Here is a 19,732-nt window from a genome sequence, read left to right as displayed (position 1 = left end):
AGGACTCCACCAACCAAGCCTCCTGATTCCCACAGCCTGTCGTCCTTCAACTGGTCACGCCAGCTCCTTACTCGCTCAACTGGAGCGACCGCTTCCTTCTGCCCCTACCAAGTGTTGGCCAAATGCCCTTCTTGGGACTTACCTTCCAGCTGCCTACCTGCGAGCCTTCACTCACTCACTCCAGCAACCTCTGTTTCTTTCTCTCTCCCCCTTAGCCGACTTGTGTTTCTATTTATCAAGAGGGCATGGCAGCTGTGGCAAATCAGCAGCCCCAGGAACAATCACGGACGTGGACAGTCTCTCACCTGTGCACATCGCGAATCGCCCCGGGAACCGCTTCAGCCACACAACCACCAAGCCGTGAGCGCGGTGCTTATTTATTTAAACCTGGCCTTTGACGGGAGCTGTGGACCCGCTATACCACACACAGAGCACAGGTTAAACTGGGACACAGTCAGATTGGCAGAATTTGTAGACCTTAGTGGGTGGACAAGAGCACAGTGATGGAGGAAGTTACGGATGTAGTCTGGTGCAGAGCTATTTAGAGCTTACAAGCTAGTAATGGAGTTTTATATTCACCTCTATAAGGCACAGGGAGCCGGTGAAGGCAGAACAGAATGGGTGTTACGTGCTTGATGTTCCCGGTCTGTGTAAGGACTCTTGCAGCAACATTTTGAAGCAACTGAAGCTGGCTGTGATAAAAGTGTAGGAGGGTCACCTGCCCGTATGGAAATACAGTGGTCAATGCAGGATATAATAAAAGCACGGACAAGTTTCTCAGCATTAGGAAAGAAGAGGAATAAGTGGACATGGGATATGTCACAGAACTGTTTCTTAATGTGAGGTAGAATAAGGAGTGGGAATCAAAAACGACACCAAGATTTCTTGCAGAAGAAGAAGAAAAATCGGAGGATATTATAACTAATGGTGATTGGGAAGGAGCTCATTTTCTTAAGTTGTGCTTTAGTGCCTAATAGCATGACTTTAGTTTTATCACAGTTTCATCCAGGTTTTAATTTCAGTGAGGCAAATTGTAAGCTCAGAAAACTCTGTTGAGCTTTCACTTTTAACACTGAAATAGATCTGAGTATCATCTGCATATAAATGATAACAAAGTCCAAATAATTAGGCCAAGGGGACGCATGTACAGTACATACAGAACAGCAGAGGGCCGAGGACTCCATGTATGACTGGCGCTGAGCTGCACCTGCTGTTATCAAGGCTAACAAACTCTTACCTGTCAGTCAGAACTTAAACCACTGGAGGGCAGTGCCAGAGATACCCAGAATGTTGCCCCTTCTGGACAGCAGAATGTCATACTTGACAGTACGAAATGCTGCACTAAGGTCTAACAGAATCCATCTGCTAGTTTGCCCAGGGTCGGCTGCCATAAGCAAAGCGTTAGTTACTTGAAGCCGTGCTGTGCTCTGAAGCTAGGACTGGAGGGGCTCCTTCAGCTTATTACAGTTTAAGTACGTAGTGAGTTGGGAGGCCACAAGAACTTTTGACAGAAAAGGTAAGTGAGGGAGAGGCCAAAAATTGTTCAGATTGTCCGCATCAAAACCAAACCCTTTTTAATGCTGGGGTTCAAACAAGATTTGTAAGGTAGCTGGCACAGAGCTGAAGTCAAGGAATGTATTCAACATTCTTATAAAAGTCAGGATTATGGGATAAAGTCAAGATTTGATAAATGTGGTGGGGATGGAGTCCAGTTCACAAGTAGTAGGCCTCATCTTACAGATCTTACAGAACCAGATCATTAATAAATGTGGATTAAACAGAGAGGAATGATAGGCAAAATACAAAAGGAGTGTGAACTTGTAGCACTTGAAATATTTAGGTTTGTAATTTTATCACAGATTCTGCTAAAAGTCCATATGCTTTATGCCACACCTCATACCACACGTCTTACCGTGGACACTGCCACCTGCAATGCAAGATGTTTTATGTTGTACCCCAATGAGCATTGTCATGAAAGTTACTCCAGTTTTACTTTCTCTGCACTTCATCATCAAATTGTTTGTCTTCTATAAGGTTCTTTCTTCTGTGGTGTCGATTTCTCACAATAATGGCAACCCCAAACAAAATCACTAAGTTTAAGATAACTGTACATACAAAATGTATATCAAATGTAAATATCCCAGTGTAAGTATATCTAATTGTGGTTACAGGTAGGGGGTGATCAGGACCCAGTTATACAATAATTCATGGAGGTAGGAATTCCCAGACTATATATCCCTAATATAGATAGATAGATACTTTATTAATCCCAAGGGGAAATTCACATTACTGACGGTTTGGGGCTTCCAAGTGAGAATGAGCTCAAACGGATTTGGGGAAGCGAAGGTATTGTGATGAGCTTTCTGATCGGTAAGGCTCTGCCAGGGACCATGGGTTATACCATCTGGTGTGTCTGTTTTCCAGTTTAGGTGGAACAAAAGGGTCATGGTGATTTAGGGGGAGTTATATCAGGGTTTTGAGTTTGAGCAGCAGGGACTTGAAGATAATTCTAAATGAAAGCAGCAATAACAGCATGCTGGTGGTCTCTTGCTGTGACAGTAGAGAGGAAACGGCTGCTTAAAAAAATGCTCTAATTCTACGCTGGGCAGCCCTCTGTGGTGTGCCACTTCTACAGCCAAACAGCACACACTGGACTGCCTAGCTTACCAATCAGAAAAATAATCAAAGACGCTTCTCTTTGTGGCTTTGGCCTGGCGGAAGTGGGACAGGGCATTTGGTGGGAAGGCCACCTGGCACTTTATGGTTATCACTGTTTACTTCATAATCTTGGCATCATATAGCAGACTTGCAATCAAAGTACCAATATTCAGCCAAAGTATCAATTTTAGAAACTTAAATTAATGTTTACTTTATAAGGGGGAAAGGATCATGGTGATTCCTTGTGGCAGCACTGTATGTAGGGTATGCCCCAATGCTAGATGGGATACCCGTTACCACTGGCCACATTTTCACACACAATCCACACTCAGTAACATCTGGCCAGTTTACTGTTGTCAGTCAAGTGGATGCACATCTTTGAATTGTGAGGGCAAACTTCTGCAAGCAACGTGACATGGTACCATATGGGTGCCTCACAGTGCTCGGACCCCTGAGTGGTGGGATACCTTCTATATGTAAGCATACGTAAATCTGAGGAACAAATATACAGAAACCAAAAGCAATACAGGGTCTTGTATGTTGAACACTGACGTGAATCGATTGGTGATCTGATGTTTCCCCCATGACATGTGTTGCTTCCAGATATGTTACCCCACTTCCATTAACGGTGTGCCTGTCACTAACTAACAAATGCTGCTGATTAGCGACCTCTCATTTCTTACCCTCTGTTCAGCACATTCATCCGTTTTGCATATGGAGTACACTTTCAAAAGCTGTCGTCCACTGGCGTCGGGAGGTGGAAGCATCAGTCCCATATATTCCACATCAACAGCCCGGCAAGTTCCTCTTGCCCATCCAATACGATATAGCCTCTGACCTATGGGGGGGCGGTTTATTCAACATAAATGAGCGAGTCGTGCAAAACCCCCAGGAAGATCTCTAAACATCCCCACCCAAACCCCCGCCCTCGTTCCTCCATTTCCTCTCCATATATATAAATATATATATTGGATCGCGAAACTTCTAGGGGAAACAGCTCATCGATTTATTTTATCCGGGTAATCCTAGTAAGACCGTGGCCGAAGATCGCAGGAGGCACTAAGACCCTGAGATCTTCCAGTGCTAACGACGCCGCTGCTGTCGTCCTGTCCAGCTTCGATTCCTGGATTGGCTTTGAAGCGATATTTTAGAAGCGTCATTTCTTTTTGACAGTGTACTACATATGCAAGGTAACAAAATGGATGAATATACTGAAAAGAGGGTAACAAATGAGAGGTTGCTGATCTGCAGTATATCTTTTTAGTGACATGGCAGAACAAACGGCTCTGTACGGTCGTACCCCAAACTCCTCTTTAAATTCGTGTGAGTGCAGCATCACCCAGCGGTCTATCACTTTCTTCCATACTACATTCCTCCCTTGCGGAGAATTGATGAGGTTGACTTAATTAATCAAAAAAGCGTGTATAAAGATCTTACTAGAAGTTAAATGTGTTCCCGACCGCCATACAGAGCAAGGTGGACACCCGATTAAGCGGACGACGGGGCGGCTCGTGAGGAATAACGGACGGAACACAAGTGCAGCACAACTCGTCTTGCACACCTGAACTCGTCCACACGTGCTTGTCTTCAACAGACCTCCCTAATTTGACCATTCGCTGTCGCCCCTTTACTTCGGCGTGGGTGATTGATTGTGTGCTTTCTTTTTATGGCACTCCATTACTAAAGCAGCCACGAGTTAATCCACATCGCATTAACTTTGCTGATCAATCTGCCCATGCGGTGCTGAAAGCCCAAGCCGTAGAAATTCAGCCTCCAACAACTCATTTACACCGACTTGGCAATCCGTCTCCTGTTCAAAGTTCACGGGACGGGACGCCGCCTCCCGATTTTCACTGCTTCCTTAAGCGGATTTCCTTATTATCCTGTAACGTCTGTGGTAAAATACTCTTTAAGGCCTCCTTTCTGTAGGCTGGTCATGTTTTTCTCAGAGCTGTACCCTTCTTCCCCATCCATTTTCGATTTTTTTTCTCAATACAAGGGTGCGGGTGTTTTAAGAGAACACCTTATTCGTGTACGGTTCACCATGCGTAACAAATTCTAATGTAAACGTAACAGTCGCTATGTAAAATACTACTGCTGTCTGATTTTCGCGGAGAGGTCATCCATTGTTAAAAAAATGAGACCCCTTCAAAAACCTGTAAACAGAGATTACAAGGTGGCACATTTTGTGTCATTTTTTACACAACACTTTAATAATTCAGTGTGTGCAGCTTGCTTTCCTCTTTGGGGAACGATTTACAAATGTGCGGACAGAAAATAAAATATATCAAAAATATTTAAACGGACAGAACCCATCTTATGAATTTGTGGGCCCTGTCCTGACATGGATGGGTTCCCTCCTCTGTTTAGGGAGCTTTGTGAGTCACATTTGACAGCACTGGGATGTAGCATATCGCGTTTGATAGGGAGGGGAAGAAAATGTGCGAGGGGGAAAGGAGAAGGAACGGGGGGAGGCAGGAAGAGGGAGGGAGACAAACATCAGCAAGCGAGCAGTGGCTGACGGATACCGCTGTTTGCCGGACGAAAGGGCGTTATATAGCGTCTTTCATCGGCTTACCGATCCCGCTGTCACACGTCTTTTAGTTGTCTGTGTCTGTCTGTCATGTGTGAACGCCGCGCCTCTGATTGGGATGCACGGCAAGAAGGACTCAGGCGGTGAATCGGGCGCAGCGGCGGGCGGCGGCTGCAGAAGGGGTTAAGGCTGGGCGCGCGACGGCTGAAGTGAGGGCGCGCGGCGGACACGCGTCTCTCTCGCTCTCTCCCTCCAACTTCTTCACTCATTCAGCCCGTCCGAAAGGTAAACAATGGCGGAGCGGTAAGCGCCGGGCTACAGTCGCGGGGAGCCGCTCTCCTCCCCTCAAGCCTCGTCCCGGCCCGAGCTTTCTCTCTTTCTCCTTGTGTGCCCAGGAGCAGCGGCGATGGAGAGCACCACGGAGAACCCGAGCAAAGCTGCCGAGTTCCTGAACGAGCTCAACAAGATTATTGAGACGCAGCAGGAGCTATTGGAGCGCCAGCGGGGACGCATCGACCAGCTGGAGCAGCAAGTGGCCGAGTTGTGCGCAGAGAACGCCCGTCTCGAGGAGCAGCACCAGCGGCACCTGGCCACCTGCCGGTTGCAACCGCTGTTGGGATCCATCCGGGAGAATGCGGTGCAGGAGAGGTAAGCAGCAGCAGCAGCCTCCGCCGCTGCTCTAAGGATGAGAGAGATTCGCTGAGATTGTCACTGGCAGTAAACATTAACGCTGTAGGTGATTGTGTGTTAGTGTCACTGCAGAAGACCGACTGGCTGACTGACTGAGTGAGTGAGTGACTGTGATTGCGAGACACTGACTGCCAGCATGTACATGAAATAACTGCGTTCGGCCGCAACTGGGCATGCACAAATGTGGGGCTGAGATTATGGACCGTGGTGGTCATCCAGTACGTTAGAACTCGGTCCGCAGTTTGTTGCACACGTCTTCTTTTGGCGGGACAGTCCGAGCGCGTGGGAGCTGCGTAGCAGTCATCCTGGAATTTGAGTGACTGTACGATTATTCGCAGAGTTGGAGCCATGAGACAGCTTGCCGCACGCGCGCCCACGCCCGCTGGCTGTCCGGGTGCCATGCGCGCGCTCGCGCAAGCTAGCAGCACGAGCCTTTGGACTCCGTGCGCGCTGTATATTAACTCTTTAAACGCGAGTCTTGCGTACTGTTTACTGTACTCAACGCTGTTGGCGTGTGCGTGTCGCGCTCGCCTGCAGCCAGCCTATAGTTGTGTGTGAGTTTGCACGATGTGTGTTAATCTTCATATCCTTGTATGTGTGTGTATGTTTGGCACAGGCTGACAGTGTGTTTGGGCACGTGTGGCAGTCTCAGTGTAGGTACATTTGCACATCCTTAGGTCTGTGTGGCTTGCATGTTGCCTCGTTCAGAATGTGTGTATGTGGACGTGTGGTATGTGCTGCATGTGTGCACATATATGTTTGTGTTTTCTGAAGTCCCCTGTAAATGGCAGGAATGAGGGGCTGTGTTGCCATATTAACTCATCTTCAGTTTTCCTTTCCTCTTCAAACCTATCCTAGGCTAGTCAGGACACTTTGTATCGATGTTGTTTATTCCTGAATATGTTGGAAGTATTCTGCTTAAGAGAGAACCTGAGCTGCAGACCCTGGCTCCCCCTGCTGCCGTTTGTTCTCCCTCTGGCTCTTTTAGCCACTGAGTATAATTCTGTTAAGGGCTTTGCTGCAGAGATAAGCAGTAATCTGAGATATTTTTGGAAACGGCCAGCAGCATGTGCCTCCTCTTTAGTAGACTGCTTTGCCCAGCTGCCATTTGGTGACTTTAGACAATAGAGTTTGAGTCCGATGCTGAGGCCATGGGCAAGTATGGAAGTCGTCTCCGAGATTCCTGATTGGCATTTTCTTCAAGTTCCTGTTGCCTAGCTGTGCTTTGGGTGCTGCACTGCTTTGGAAAGACTTGTTATAATCGGCAGTGACTCTTTATGTCAGTTGATTTGTTTACTGCAAGATAAACATGAAGGGCTTCTCGGAAGCTCTATAGCAGTAAGCAAAAAAAGATTGATACACTGACCTTTTGTAGCTGAATAAACTATGTGCCCAGTAAAGGCCTAGTTTGTTTCTGCTTGCTGCCTGTTTTCCACACTGTTTTACTCTTTAGTGCCATGTCACTGTCAAGCTTCCTAAGGCCATCCAAGTCTGCATTGCTTGAAATATTTTTTTTTGTTTCGGCTTCTCAGATGGACTTTTGCCGGTGTATAGATATGCTGGGTGCCATTTTTCATAACAGTGCCATAATTGATTCCAGAAATGTGATAATGGATGAATGAATTTAACTTTAAATTTGAAGATCATTAAGAGGTTGCCATCCATTGTCCCTTTATTAGTAGTTGTCAACGCTATTTACATGTGTCGATTATTTTCCTCTTGTCACAGATTTATTTTAAAGATCACATCCTTGTTTTACAAGTCTGTGTCTATCTTTTTGCCATTGCTTCTGTTTCTGTCCTGGTGTTGCTTGAGATTATTGGAAACATTCAGGAGGTTTGGAGATGGACAGCATTTTTCGAGACCTCTGAACACTGCATTGATCTCTTTGGGAACCCGTTTTGTTTTTGGTCAGAGTAATTGCAAAACCGTTGTTGTTTTGGTGGGGATTAGGGTCTATTTTTCCTAGTTCCTGACAGCACGTAACCCGTATCAGGTTATGCAGGCAGATATCCAGAATTGTCTCAAGCTGGTATAGATGTTTGCACTGATCATAGTACCCTTATCAGTTTGAGGCTGGAACTTGAGACCGATGTACGCAGTCCTGTTCTCTTAAGAGAAAGTGCGGTCAGTTCACCTTTGCAAACTGTGCTTATCTGAATTATTAATTTAATATGTTTTAAAAATTGCTAAACTCTCGCCTATAGACTAGCTGCCTGTTTTGAGGCCGAGTCTAACAAGCACTATAAAATAATCGAGCTTCATTCAGGAATCAGATTGTCAAGAGGGCGGTATCACTTTTCAAAATCTTTGCATTGTTGACAACTTGCGAGGAATGACTAGAGGCGACAGTGTACAGATTGCTTAGTGGAAAAGAAACTGACATACTCAGTGGTGGCATCACAGGCAGGTGAATTATTTCTGTTTAAATTTCATGTTGCACAGCAAGGGTCTAGGGGTAAGATGGTGCCATCTGTAGGAAGTCAGGGATGCCTCCTCCATCTGTTGCTGCTGTCAGTAGATGACTGGACAGAATGGAAGAAATGCAGTTATAATGTAGTGGGGAAAAAAAAAACATGCTTTAGACACCCCTCTAAGTTGTTTGGCAGCCCAGTCTTCTATATCTCTTGATCTGTGTCATCATTGTGATGCTGGAGAGTGGAGTTTGGAGCATTTGCTACACTACAGTACACCTCTGTGCCACAAAGGCATTGATGATTTATGTTGTTGGACTCAAGATTTGGACACTAAACTAATCAAAGTAGGAAAAGAGCACCAGCAGTCCTGTCAACTGTGGACACTGGGCGTTACCAGTTAAATATAGTATGATGAGGATGAAGATGGCGTGTGTTTGCCAACTTTTATATGTGTAGTGAGCGTAGAGTAAGACTTATATGGAATGCAAGACTATTTTGACAGCTTCCAATTGTGAGCACAAGTCTGGGGGAAAAGACAGGAATTTTCTGGTTGCTTCACTAAATATTTGGGTCTGTTTGATGCACCACTGCCATCAGGTTCAGAAGAATATGGTAGTGCAGTGTGCTCTGTGCCACTCTGAGCTGCTAGTGATCGTTCCTGAGTTGATATACAAATCGCCATACTATGGACTGGTTTTATGTAACAGAGAGCTGATCTTTTTCTCATCTTTTGTTCTCTGATCTTTAGGCCATTCTGTTATAATAAGGCACCTGGTTCATTCAGAATCTGCCACAGAACTCCATTGATCAGCCAATTGTAGTTTATGTGGACTCTGAGCAGGCGTTTGTCTTAATTGTCTGTAGACGTTTATTCAGGACAGCAAGGGGTTTTGGGTTTCATAATCCTGTCAAGGGTGACTCTTAGGGGTCCTTTCCTTCATCCCTGATGGTGCAGGATGTCCTGCTCTGTTGCCCCTTTTTGTGGTAGTGCATATGCAGTAACTGCCAGCTTGGATATTGCAACTTAAGTGTTATTTGGCTATTAACTGTTGAGCCTAGTTTCTCAAATTTGAGCCATAATAAGGACCATTTATTGTGACCTCAGCTCAAACATATTCACAGCTACCCTGCTTTTCAAGTACCGCCTGTGCTCACTTTAGTAGGGTTCAACTCTCCGGGCATCCTGGTACAACTTTCTGCTGAACTGAGTGAGCTCTGACATCAGCTTTATTGACTGCAGACTAATGGAATTTCTGGTAAACTCTTGCAGCTGCTTTCTATTTTCCTTATTTTAAAGCTTTCAGAATATCTGTTGTGGATTTTCCTGCGAACATGACACATGCTTGAAGGCGCTAGTCATGCAGACGGATTAATGGGCTTATGTTTTGTTTGGGAGAAGCAGGCGAGGAAAACCTCTAGCTTTTAATGCAGTTCTTTAAGTCCCCTAAATTTATATAACACTCGCAGATCCTGTCTATTTGTTCTGACCGATGCTTCCTTTTTCTAAATTTTCATAGTTGGCATATTTAGCAGTTAAAAACTCATTCCTAAAAGTAAGAAAGAAGACGAATGCTTGTTGTCTTTCTTAGAGCTAAGGAACCTTGTGGATGTTGGATTTCATTTCAACTCCTTTCTAGTCCATTGACATTTCTGCTGATTTGGCATTGGTTAAGCTTTTGTAATGTACCCTTGTCCCGCATTGTGAGTTTAGGCAGGCGTGTGTTCACTTCCAACTGTTATTAACCTGCTCAATGTATTACATGGTTTAGAGGCTGAAGCGTGTCCCCAGAAAGGAAGCAGTCCTGAATGCGGTGCTGGTCCATCTCAGGATACGCACATCCACCCATTTGTAAATGCATTAAAAGCCAGTTTAGATATCCTTCTCCTCATATGTGTGGAGGATTCAACACTAATTTCACACATCAATCCCATATTTCTGTTGGTCCATCACCGTAGTGGATTCTGCCTCTTCATATTGGCTGTACTGGAGTTAGTGGTACCTGTGCCCCCAATCCCTTTCCACAAAGGGACAGCTGTATCTTCTTCCTTTAACTTTCTCTTTTTTTTGCATTCTCTTTGTTATCTTTTCAGCTAAGGACAGTTTTTATTGTCGGTGGCTTACACTGAGTTTCCTGCTATGTACTAGATGGCCACTTAATATGTGCCGGCTTCTTGAATAGTGATGACTGGCTATTTCATGGTCTCGGTGTATGTGTTTCCCCCTCCGGCAGTTGTGCTGATATCTCTGTAGTGGCTGCCCCTATTTCATGTTTGTATTTATGGTACATGCTTCTGAATCGCTGCTATTGCACACGTATAACAGATCACCTTTTTGTTTTCCTTTGCATTTTGTGTTACTGCCCTTCACTTCTTTTGCAAGGGATACCTGGAAATACCTTTAGGTCACATTAAATCCCATTCCGTTTCAATTCAGTTGCTTGTCTGTCATGTGCATGTGTAGTTTGCCCAGCCTGCACTGATAACCTTTTCTAGCAGTCACTTTTAAGGCACTTTTTCCCCACTCTGCCTCGGCACACCAAACACACTTGGGTATTAAGAGTGTTCTGCTTTGCACATTTGAGGTCTGATCAGTGTTTGTTTTTTTTCTCCTCTCTATTTCAAATGTGTGTTTGTGGTGTTCTGACAGCAGGAAAGAGTCAGCAGGGATATAGTTCCTTCATTTGTGGATCTTTGCATACATTGTATCAATACAAAAACACTAATATCATTTTGTGGTGACGTGGATCATGTGCTCTAGGTTCAGACAGCTCATCTGTGCCCCTTTTTCTCAGACATATTTCTTCTCTGTGACGTGCCTACATTTTCAGTTCTGATGTGCCTTTTCAATATAGCTCTTTGTCTGTGTTTTTTGTCTGCTTGTATTTTGTCACCGTCATGTTCATAGATTGCACAGTCTCTACCAAGGATGACTTTGCATCCCTGCAGCACTCCCAAAGGGCTGATGAGGTGTTTCCTTCTGCATTAGCAGGAAAACCTCCAACAGAGGTATTGGCGCTTCTGTAGCATGTAAAGTACTAGAGTCGGTACCATCTGTGGTGTTTGCTACTACCACAGGTCCTGGCAACTGGGATCCAGTTCCTTTATAATACTAACAATGCCAAACTAGAAAGTTTCATCCATAGCCCATTTAGAGATTAATGTTTTCCAAGTTATTGCCTGAACCATTCTGCACTGTAACAAACAAAACGTACAGTCAATGTATCTGGCAGTCATATGCTGAAGTTTATGTTTGGTCATGAATGGAGCCAAGACAATGAATTAGGGCAGTTGGCTGTGACAGAGTCACTGGTTGTTTTTTCTTTTTTTTTTTCTTAAACTAGATGCAATTAAATCTGCCAGAGGTCCGGGTGCAATATGTTCTTGGATCTCTGGCTGCACAGAGCCTCGGTGAATCTTGGGAATCTGCCTTACAAGGTTTTTCAGTGCTCCCGTGCCAAAGCTGCGCAAACACAGGAGTGTGCAACTGTGCTGCTAACATCAAGGTGGCTAAATGGTGTGTAATAAATCTCTTGGAAAAAACTGGAATGACAAAGAAATGAATAATTAACATACAGATAATGAAAATATTGTTGCTTTCATTAATGACTGTTTGCTAAAGTGACTTCATTGTGATAAAACAGGTTTTGAATAAGCAGGGCTGCCATGTTTTCAACTGAAGAAATTAAAACTTCTTAAATTTTACTTAGTCCTCCTATTAAAAATGATATCTGTAGGGGTTTCTGGAGTTAGTGGTTTGAAGTTGTGCATAGCATACCTATTTATTGTACTGAGCCCTCAAAAAAGCAAATGATCCATGGCAAAAGAAATACAGTAAACAGGTGACATGAAAAATAAAACAGGTGACACTAATGATGTGACAAAAGAACACAGGGAGTCACTTCATATATCCAGTGAACTCAAATTCACTTGCAAACACAAGTGTATTTTCTTACTGAGCTCAGTGAACATAATTTAAGCTCCAGAGGTAATTGGTGCTTTCAATATCCTGCACATCATAGTTACTGTCATTATTATCTGAGCAGGAGCAGGTTTGGGTAGCTGCTCCTCACTTTCCATGGTTCCAATACACACTTGCATTCTGTGTAAATGCTTCTTTTACTTGCCTTACAGACAAACAAAGCCCTCTGAAACCTAGCTGCACCAACTTGTGTCTTTGACCTCATGTCCTTTGCTGGCTTGAGTTACCGCGTTACAGGTAGTTGAAGTTGTTCATTGTAATGTATTTTGGGGAGATTCCAAGTCCCACACCAAGTGCTTCTTCCTCTTTCGCAACGCAGCAGGATCAAGCACATCCTCTTTTCGTCTCAACCTGTAAATGTGACCTAAAGACAGAAGATCATGCACCGAATGTTGTCCTTGCTCTGATGTGGCTTATTTGAGTAAGGTTCTTTGTGTTGGAGATCAAATTAGGCCAGCACAGCAAGTGTGTCTGGTGATTGGAAAAGAATGGACTCTGAGTCAGCATTATGGGACTTTTAAGTGCTACGCCTCATCAGCTGTTAGCAGCCATCACAGGATACAGGTCAAGAAATAAAAGGGTAGTATAATGTAGTTAAATGTGAAGATTCTTTTAATTAAAAAAATCATGAACACTGATAATATCATGTAGGGATTATACTCTGCCCTAAGAACTATTGCAACCCTATCAGGTACAAATGGAACTTGATACTGAGGAAGACTGAGGTAATTACACATTAGCAAATTCTGTAAAGTTAGTTTCCATGTTGGATAAAATGGAGAAGCTCAAAATAATTTAACGGAAAAACGGTCAAACCTGTGATTAGCCAGCCCTGTGTGTGTGTGACAGTACACCAGCTGTAAGAAACAATATGCCAACACTGTGCATCCCACAGTAGCAAAATTTTGTAAGACCCACCATGCTCTGTCATTATTACTCTGAGGGGCACTGTGGCTTGTTTCTACTCCATTGACGTGACATTTCTTCTCGTATGTTTCTGCTACTCTTTTGTATAACCTATCAGCTGTTCTGATGATGTAGACTCCAATGTAAACTTTAGCCTTTTCTGCCATTAGAAACATTACTGTTTAAGCTATATAATGCTGTGGTATTTCAGGCTAAATGAGATAGTCGTAATTTAGAATCATCTTTGTTTCAGCATTTGTGATGCTTTATAAATACTAAAGTTTGACCTTTAATGGTTAATTGACTCTTTGTCTCCTTTTCTATTCTATTTCTTTTTCAAATCGGCTATATACTGTAGTATATCATCTACTCATCTATCCAACCACTTCATCTTGAAGTCACAGGGAGCCAGAATCTATCCTGACTGCACCTAGCACAAAAAATGATGTCACATAGTTGTAATACAAGAGAATAATCAAGACCAATGTGCAGAACTTATTAGTTAATCAAAGTAAAATTGTTAACCTGCAGGTTAAGGTGGCTTGGGCCAATGTCTTTTTTTCACCTTGTTAAATATATGTTGTTCTGCTTCTGGCCATGGGTCACCAACTGAATGTCTAGTAGGCATTGCAGCTGCTCGTAGTGTTCTTACTATTAAAACTGGGAGTAGCAGTGTGTCTAGATCCACATCTCCAGTTGAACAGCACGTAGGTAGTCTTAGGCTTCAGTTAGCATGTAGTAACTCTGACTTCACCTGGATGGTCCTCTTTTGATAAAGTTAAAGGGTCAGACTGCTTTGGCCTTTGAGTTTTAATAATCTTTTTTGACACTGAAAAGACACTGTGAAGCACCTTCTCTCTCTCTCTCTCTCTCTCTCGACCTCTTTGTCTTAAATGTATTTGTGGTTTATGATGAATTGACTTGACTAAGTCATGTCTTACTATCATTCACTTGCTCTCCACTTACTTGTTCTAGTGAGGGTCATGATAGCATTGAACTGAGATAAACAGACCAGGCCATCCTTTATCTAGCTAGCATCAGGCTTACAGGTACTTTGGCAGAATTCCCATGGGCTGTATCGTCCTCCCAATTTTTACCCAAACTTTCAAGCTCTGAGTCATGAGCATGTTGAATATGAAATACATATAGTCTAATAAAAACCGGTTCTTACATGTGAGGCAGTAATCATGTTGCTAACTTTTTTTTTGTAGTCATGATCCTGCTCCCCCAATCTGTTTCAACTTGGTATGTTCATTTTCTTTGGGTTTGTAATGATTCATTGTGTTTAAACATTGCTAGGTGTAACTTTTAAATTTGGAAGTGGGTGTTCTCAGCATGTCTTACTTTGTATTTAGGGGTAAGGATTTGTGAAGTGTAGCTCTGTTTGCTGTCTTTCCAGCTCTTTACGTAGTTCTTTGTTTTGGTGGTCAATATTGAGTCCTTAAGCTTATATTTGGTCAGTGTCTGTATCTGTTTTTTATTTATATATTTATTTTATTGAGGTACTGTGTCAAGTCATGTTTTGCTTCTATAATCTTATACTTTTGTATACCTTTGAACATTGAAAAAAACTATTATTTGTAGTGCTTGCATTGTTTTTGTTTTTGTAATTTGCTCAAAGGAAGCCATAATTGACAATTTTAATTGAACTGTCATATAAGAACCGCATTCAAATGTGTTAGCCCTCCTAGTGGTGCAATGGTTAGCTGCTGTGTTGTGGTTTAAAAGTAAGTCCTACGTTTCCACATTCTCACCATAATTGCATGGAGATTTTCCCTTGGGTACTCCCAATTTTCTTCCCTTGTCACTATAGGCGTGCAGGTTAAGTTACATGGCAGCTCTAAATTGTACCTAAATAACCCTAAATTGTGTGTGAGTGTGAGTGAGCATTGAGAAGAACTAGCATCCTACCCAGACTGGTTCTTGTTTTGTGCCATGTGCTACTGGGATAAGATCTGGAAACTCATTACCCTCATTAGAAATAAGTGGGTTGGAGTGTCTGTCAAAAAGTATGAAGTAGCTTTTAAAGAAAAATGAGACAAGTGTCTTTAAAATGAAATGGCATTATATAAAAGATTGATTTCCAAAATTATCCTCAATTAGCTGATGACATTTTCCTTACCTCTGGTATGGTTCTGAACACTTGTAACATCTATGCAGAACAACACTCATGCTGTTGTGGCAGTTTGTGCTTGCTCAAGATGCTGGTGAGATAATTTATGTACATGGATTTTGTTTCTTTTGTTACATTATTTTATACATTAGATGTAAACTCAAATGCAGTAAACTCATGGTCCAAAAAGAACAAAATCATAAAGTTGTCACATTTTATTCTGTTTTTATATACACACACACTTGAAATGACTATTTCTAAGTTAAATTTATTTTTAACATTGCATTCCTGTGATCCACTATTCATTACTGAAAATGCTCTTTTAACGTTATTTTGTCTGTAATGTAAACTAGTACATGAAGTCTTTTATAAACTATATGAGAGACACAAAATTTAATAGTGATTTCTTGAGTAATATCTCATATATTTCTTTCCACCCTGGGGCTTGTTGTTTTAGTGCTTGTGTGACTAACAAATAGTTTCTACCATTCAGGTAATCAAATAACATATACGAGGGATGTTCTAAAGGATTCAACACTTTTTCTTAACTCTATTTATCAAGGATTTCAAAAACAAATTACATCACTTTTATACATAGTTACCTTCGTTTGCGATGCAATTTTCCCAGCGTTATACCAACTTTTTAATGCCCAATTATTACACCTTCCGCCTTCATTTTTTCCAACGAAAATATAAAACGGCGGAATCTTTTTGAACGTCCCTCAAAGTTTGGTGATATAGCATCTGGTTGATTTCCAAACATTGTTAATTATGAACAAAGCCTTTTAAAATTGGACAGGTTTTATTCTGATTGTGAAAAATAACATTTCTTGATCTATTTTGTGAATCCACTTCTTCCATTACAGAGATAGTTGGATTTAGCTCCTTCCAATACTATTGGTTGCATTGCACACATATGTAGTGAAAAACTTCCATAAGACATGGAGCGAGTTATTATGACATACCTTGAAAAAGCACATGAAAGTAATATCATAAACACTTTTATAATTATTTGTTTTGAATAAGAAAGAAATTACTTTCATACCCCTGGATATAAAACAACTGTCTTTTCCCAAACTGGTTTCATATTAAATTAAAAGAAGCATTAAACAAAATTTAAAAACCTGTTGATTGAGATTGTATTTCATTTGTTATAATGGACATAATGAATAAGACAACATTCATAAGACAAGAATGTAGTTTGAAGTACTTTGCTTTGTATTTTCAAGCACATAATTGGTAATCTTTTGTAGGAAATATAAAAAGCAGATGTGTAAAAGGTTATTTTCTTTACTGATATCTCTTGTGTATTATCGGTTTAAGATACATTGTCTGTCATAGCTTAGACTATGCAAGAAACAGCTGTTTCCAGTAGCAAAATTTGATAGCTAGGCCCACTGTAAACACAATACTATAATCGACTGTATGCAAATTTTAATAAACAGCATTGTTCCTTCAAATTCATCCATTATTAAAGAAATCATATATAAATTCATACATACCTAAAGATTAGACCAATTTCAAGTGCAATGTGTGTATATGTATATGTGTATATGTATGTGTGCGTGTGTGTGTGTGTGTATGTACAGTGGTGTGAAAAACTATTTGCCCCCTTCCTGATTTCTTATTCTTTTGCATGTTTGTCACACAAAATGTTTCTGATCATCAAACACATTTAACCATTAGTCAAATATAACACAAGTAAACACAAAATGCAGTTTTTAAATGATGGTTTTTATTATTTAGGGAGAAAAAAAAATCCAAACCTACATGGCCCTGTGTGAAGAAGTAATTGCCCCCTGAACCTAATAACTGGTTGGGCCACCCTTAGCAGCAATGACTGCAATCAAGCGTTTGCGATAACTTGCAATGAGTCTTTTACAGCGCTCTGGAGGAACTTTGGCCCACTCATCTTTGCAGAATTGTTGTAATTCAGCTTTATTTGAGGGTTTTCTAGCATGAACCGCCTTTTGAAGGTCATGCCATAGCATCTCAGTTGGATTCAGGTCAGGACTTTGACTAGGCCACTCCAAAGTCTACATTTTGTTTTTCTTCAGCCATTCAGAGGTGGATTTGCTGGTGTGTTTTGGGTCATTGTCCTGTTGCAGTACCCAAGATCGCTTCAGCTTGAGTTGACGAACAGATGGCCGGACATTCTCCTTCAGGATTTTTTGGTAGACAGTAGAATTCATGGTTCCATCTATCACAGCAAGCCTTCCAGATCCTGAAGCAGCAAAACAACCCCAGACCATCACACTACCACCACCATATTTTACTGTTGGTATGATGTTCTTTTTCTGAAATGCTGTGCTCCTTTTACGCCAGATGTAACGGGACATTTGCCTTCCAAAAAGTTCAACTTTTGTCTCATCAGTCCACAAGGTATTTTCCCAAAAGTCTTGGCAATCATTGAGATGCTTCTTAGCAAAATTGAGACGAGCCCTAATGTTCTTTTTGCTTAACAGTGGTTTGCGTCTTGGAAATCTGCCATGCAGGCCGTTTTGCCCAGTCTCTTTCTTATGGTGGAGTCGTGAACACTGACCTTAATTGAGGCAAGTGAGGCCTGCAGTTCTTTAGACGTTGTCCTGGGGTCTTTTGTGACCTCTCGGATGAGTGGTCTCTGCGCTCTTGGGGTAATTTTGGTCGGCCGGCCACTCCTGGGAAGGTTCACCACTGTTCCATGTTTTTGCCATTTGTGGATAATGGCTCTCACTGTGGTTCGCTGGAGTCCCAAAGCTTTAGAAATTGCTTTATAACCTTTACCAGACTGATAGATCTCAATTACTTCTGTTCTCAGGTGTGGCAGTAATCAGGCCTGGGGGTGGCTACGGAAATTGAACTCAGGTGTGATACACCACAGTTAGGTTATTTTTTAACAAGGGGGCAATTACTTTTTCACACAGGACCATGTAGGTTTGGATTTTTTTCTCCATAAATAATAAAACCATCATTTAAAAACTGCATTTTGTGTTTACTTGTGTTATATTTGACTAATGGTTAAAATGTGTTTGATGATCAGAAACAATTTCTGTGACAAACATGCAAAAGAATAAGAAATCAGGAAGGGGGCAAATAGTTTTTCACACCACTGTATGTGTGTGTGTGTGTGTATATATATATATATATATATATATATATATATATATATATATATATATATATATATATATATATATATACACTTTGCATCTGGAAATTATTCACAGCGCATCACTTTTTCCATATTTTGTTATGTTACAGCCTTATTCCAAAATGGATAAAATATTTTTTTTTCCTCAGAATTCTACACACAACACCCCATAATGACAACGTGAAAAAAGTTTACTTGAGATTTTTGCAAATTTATTAAAAATAAAAAAACTGAGAAAGCACATGTACATAAGTATTCACAGCCTTTGCCATGAAGCTCAAAATTGAGCTCAGGTGCATCCTGTTCCCCCTGATCATCATTGAGATGTTTCTACAGCTTAATTGGAGTCCACCTGTGGTCAATTCATTTGATTGGACATGATTTGGAAAGGCACACACCTGTCTATATAAGGTCCCACAGTTGACAGTTCATGTCAGAGCACAAACCAAGCATGAAGTCAAAGGAATTGTCTGTAGACCTCCGAGACAGGATTGTCTCAAGGCACAAATCTGGGGAAGGTTACAAAAAAATGTCTGCTGCTTTAAAGGTCCCAATGAGCACAGTGGCCTCCATCATCGTAAGTGGAAGAAGTTCGAAACCATCAAGACTCTTCCTACAGCTGGCCGGCCATCTAAATTGAGCAAACGGGGGAGAAGGTCCTTAGTCAGGGAGGTGACCAAGAACCCGATGGGTCACTCTGTCAGAGCTCTAGAGGTCCTCTGTGGAGAGAGGAGAACCTTCCAGAAGGAGAACCATCTCTGCAGCATCAGGCCTGTATGGTAGAGTGGCCAGACGGAAGCCACTCCTTAGTAAAAGGCACATGGCAGCCTGCCTGGAGTTTGCCAAAAGGCACCTGAAGGACTCTCGGACCATGAGAAACAAAATTCTCTGGTCTGATTACAGAAAGATTGAACTCTTTGGAGGAAACCAGGCACCGCTCATCAACAGCCCAATACCATCCCTACAGTGAAGCATGGTGGTGGCAGCATCTTACTGTGGGGATGTTTTTCAGTGACAGGAACTGGGAGACTAGTCAGGATAAAGGGAAAGATGACTGCAGCAATGTACGGAGACATCCTGGATGAAAACCTGCTCCAGAGCACTCTTGACCTCAGACTGGGGTGACGGTTCATCTTTCAGCAGGACAACGACCCTAAGCACACAGCCAAGATATCAAAGGAGTGGCTTCAGGACAACTCTGTGAATGTCCTTGAGTGGCCCAGCCAGAGCCCAGACTTGAATCTGAAAATGGCTGTGCACCGTCGCTTCCCATCCAACCTGATGGAGCTTGAGAGGTGCTGCAAAG

The 19,732-nt window shown here is 42.1% G+C and overlaps 1 protein-coding gene across 2 annotated transcripts in view; it reads left to right on the top strand.

Moving 5' to 3' along the window:
* Nucleotides 1-5,162: 5,162 nt before the first annotated feature.
* The window catches only part of iqsec1b (IQ motif and Sec7 domain ArfGEF 1b), a 193,104-nt gene continuing 178,534 nt past the window's right edge, over nucleotides 5,163-19,732 (top strand). Inside the window, exons 1-2 of one of the 2 annotated variants that reach the window (XM_039770925.1) lie at nucleotides 5,163-5,476; nucleotides 5,587-5,839. In XM_039770925.1, coding sequence (XP_039626859.1) covers nucleotides 5,598-5,839 — 242 coding nt within the window. In that variant the 5' untranslated portion in view covers nucleotides 5,163-5,476; nucleotides 5,587-5,597. Of the gene's footprint in view, nucleotides 5,477-5,586; nucleotides 5,840-19,732 lie in introns of those variants that run through there. The other variant, XM_039770929.1, reaches the window with a different exon arrangement.

The sequence above is a fragment of the Polypterus senegalus genome, chromosome 12 (genome assembly GCF_016835505.1).
Source record: "Polypterus senegalus isolate Bchr_013 chromosome 12, ASM1683550v1, whole genome shotgun sequence".
Taxonomy (NCBI): domain Eukaryota; kingdom Metazoa; phylum Chordata; class Cladistia; order Polypteriformes; family Polypteridae; genus Polypterus; species Polypterus senegalus.
This window is presented reverse-complemented; position numbering and strand designations above follow the sequence as displayed.